This window comes from Nicotiana tabacum, chromosome 3 (assembly GCF_000715075.1).
Source record: "Nicotiana tabacum cultivar K326 chromosome 3, ASM71507v2, whole genome shotgun sequence".
Taxonomy (NCBI): domain Eukaryota; kingdom Viridiplantae; phylum Streptophyta; class Magnoliopsida; order Solanales; family Solanaceae; genus Nicotiana; species Nicotiana tabacum.
This window is the reverse complement of record NC_134082.1, coordinates 117,998,450-118,001,745: the sequence shown is the minus strand read 5'-3', so window position 1 is coordinate 118,001,745 and position 3,296 is coordinate 117,998,450. Positions and strand designations below refer to the sequence as shown.

The 3,296-nt window shown below is 37.8% G+C and overlaps 1 protein-coding gene across 1 annotated transcript; it reads left to right on the top strand.

The window, feature by feature from the left end:
- The first annotated feature begins 523 nt into the window (after positions 1-523).
- Positions 524-3,296, top strand: LOC107830587 (tubulin alpha-3 chain-like). The gene is made up of 4 exons (XM_016658207.2): positions 524-684; positions 1,608-1,842; positions 1,938-2,308; positions 2,458-3,296. Exons 1-4 carry the CDS (start codon positions 592-594, stop codon positions 3,112-3,114), a joined length of 1,356 nt encoding a protein of 451 aa, XP_016513693.1. The 5' UTR covers positions 524-591; the 3' UTR covers positions 3,115-3,296.

Here is a 3,296-nt window from a genome sequence, read left to right as displayed (position 1 = left end):
CGTTACGAGAGAGGCTCTGTGAAATATTACTGTTTGATATCACTCTTCATTTCTTCTCAACAATAACGATTATTCTTAATCTTGCTTGAGTTTTAATGAGAACTTCTATAAACAAAATGAGATTTCGTCCACCCAAAAGTCAAAGTTAGAATATTTGCTATCTTATTCTTTTTTTTCCCCGACGTGTGGAAGAGGAAAGAAATAGAGTGAAAACGATATGATTCTTTTTTTTTTTCCGACGTGCCCTAATTTCCTTTTACTAGTTATATATTCTTTAATTTTGGAAAGAAAGAAATATCTGTTGATGGAAATAAATGAAATGACAGTTACGAATTTGTATCAAGATACAAAGAAATATTTCCTCGTAACAAACAAAAAAAGAACCAATGGTGTGTGTCCATCAGCATTAGCCAGTAGTCATTGTCCCTCCATTTATTTTATGATGTCCCCGTACAAAGAGGAGGAGCAGAGTACAACGTGCATTCAAATTCGGTATTAAGATTGTGGGAAGTCTTCATAAGCACCAATTCTGCGTTTTATTCAATTGCTCGCTCATTCTGCAAATTTCATTGAACAAATTAACAAGAGAAAATGAGGGAGTGCATTTCCATTCACATTGGCCAGGCCGGTATTCAGGTCGGCAATGCTTGCTGGGAACTTTACTGCCTCGAACATGGCATTCAGGTATTTTCTTCCTTTTCTTTCACTTGGCGCAGAAGACAATGTTTCTCATGAAAAATGTATAATTTAAGAAAATATTTTGAATCTTTTTCCAGTTTTTGTTTTTGTCCAAAAAACTGTTAGATATGGTACTCGTACAAGGTTTATGACAAAGACTGAGGATAAATATTCATGATCTTTCAGACTTTAGAGTATTAAATGCTGCTGAAAATGTCTATTATATGTTGGTTGAGGCATACGATATGGAATAAGAGTTGGGATATTTGCCGAAGAAAATAATATTTATTCATAAATATTGGAAATCACTTTTCCCTTAGAGAAAATATTTTCAATAGCAACATACTACTAAAAATTGCTTCAGTAGAACACCAAACTTCAACTTGGAAGAAAAGGAGATAATTAGGGAAAGTGGATAGACATATTATTAGAAAATCATAATTCTGCCTATAAAGATATAGGGAAAAGAGTTGAGAATTTACACTCTAATGCTAATGTGAGGAGTTAAGGATACAATACCGTTTTAGGACTTCATTAATTTTTAAGCATATGAGCAATACTGGGATAATTGAAGCCATGGATCTGAAATTTCCAAATTTGACTTTAACAGAAAATAATTTCCATGGAAAACTTTTTACACCGATACCAAACAATGAGATCAAAAGGCTATCATGAGACGAATGAAGCATTTAAAGCCAAAAACTGTACAATCAAATATAATTGTTCTGCTAATAAGTAATTTAGACATAATGAGTATCTTCATAGAATGTGCTACTACTTCCCTTACCAAATTAATATGATGGAATAGTTATTCTTAGTGGCAACTGAAAGTCTGAAATTAAACTATTTTGAAATCTCTTAAGCAAAGAGTGAATGATATTGTAAATTGGTGTTTCTCGCCCCCACTAAGCTATTTGTGTCTTTAATAGCCTGATGGGCAGATGCCAAGTGATAAGACTGTTGGGGGAGGTGATGATGCCTTCAATACATTTTTCAGCGAAACCAGTTCAGGGAAGCACGTTCCTCGAGCCGTCTTTGTTGATCTTGAGCCCACTGTTATTGATGAAGTGAGAACTGGAACGTATCGTCAGTTATTTCACCCTGAACAATTGATCAGTGGCAAAGAAGATGCTGCCAATAACTTTGCACGAGGCCACTATACAAGTGACCTTTCTACACCTAGCTAGCTCAATCGTATCTTCTTTTTAAGTTATGTAACTCTCGTGAATTAATTTTTATTTTTTTCCTTAATTAACCAGTTGGAAGGGAGATAGTTGATCTTTGCTTGGATCGTATCAGAAAGCTCGCAGACAGCTGCACTGGTCTGCAGGGTTTTCTGGTCTTTAATGCCGTTGGTGGAGGCACTGGTTCTGGTTTGGGTTCACTTCTGTTAGAACGCTTGTCAGTGGACTATGGAAAAAAATCCAAGCTTGGCTTTACTGTGTATCCCTCTCCTCAGGTTTCAACCTCTGTGGTGGAGCCATACAATAGTGTTCTCTCAACCCACTCCCTCCTTGAACACACAGATGTTTCTATCTTGCTTGATAATGAAGCAATTTATGACATTTGTCGTCGCTCCCTTGACATTGAACGCCCCACCTATACCAACTTGAACCGACTTGTCTCTCAGGTATTGGCCCTTTTTTATTCTGTTTCTCTTATACATCGGAAGGTATAAGGATAGACCACACTATGTTAAGAGTTTTTTTGGGCAGAATTATATTAGCCCAACATCTCGTTATTGAAGTGAGTTTTCTGACATCTTATTTTTTTTATTAGGTGATCTCATCCCTGACTGCTTCTTTACGGTTTGATGGCGCGTTGAATGTTGATGTGAATGAATTTCAGACTAACCTGGTCCCATACCCAAGGATCCACTTCATGCTTTCATCTTATGCCCCGGTTATATCAGCTGAGAAGGCTCATCATGAACAACATTCCGTGGCAGAAATCACCACTACTGCTTTTGAACCAGCTTCTATGATGGCTAAGTGTGATCCACGTCGTGGCAAGTACATGGCATGTTGCCTGATGTATCGAGGGGATGTGGTGCCCAAGGACGTGAATGCTGCTGTATCCATTATTAAAACCAAGCGTAGCATTCAGTTTGTTGATTGGTGTCCCACAGGCTTTAAGTGTGGTATCAATTACCAGACTCCAACTGTTGTTCCCGGAGGCGATTTGGCCAAGGTACAGAGAGCAGTGTGTATGATATCCAATTCCACCAGTGTTGCAGAGGTTTTCTCAAGAATCGACCACAAGTTCGATCTAATGTATGCTAAGAGAGCCTTTGTTCATTGGTATGTTGGTGAAGGCATGGAGGAAGGTGAATTTTCTGAAGCACGCGAGGATCTTGCTGCACTTGAGAAAGATTATGAGGAGGTGGGTGCTGAGTATGGGCAGGGTGAAGAGGGTAGTGAAGGAGAAGAGTACTGATTGAGAGGAGAGAGTATGTGTGATTGATCATTAGAAGTTTTTCTTATTGCCTTTTCTTGATTTCAGTATATATGCTGATTTAGCACTGTCCCGGTATTTGTGAAAGGATATCTTAACTCTGTACATGTACTTTATCGCTGCTAAAACTTTTCCTGGTTTAATATATGGCATCTTTTGAATTA

What these genes read in the sequence shown, in the direction of transcription:
- LOC107830587 (XM_016658207.2), top strand. Translation starts at nt 592, where the DNA reads ATGAGGGAGTGCATTTCCATTCACATTGGCCAGGCCGGTATTCAGGTC. An exon ending in GCCTCGAACATGGCATTCAG is followed by an intron (nt 685 to 1,607) that starts GTATTTTCTTCC and finishes TGTCTTTAATAG; the next exon opens with CCTGATGGGCAGATGCCAAG. An exon ending in TGAACCGACTTGTCTCTCAG is followed by an intron (nt 2,309 to 2,457) that starts GTATTGGCCCTT and finishes TTTTTTTATTAG; the next exon opens with GTGATCTCATCCCTGACTGC.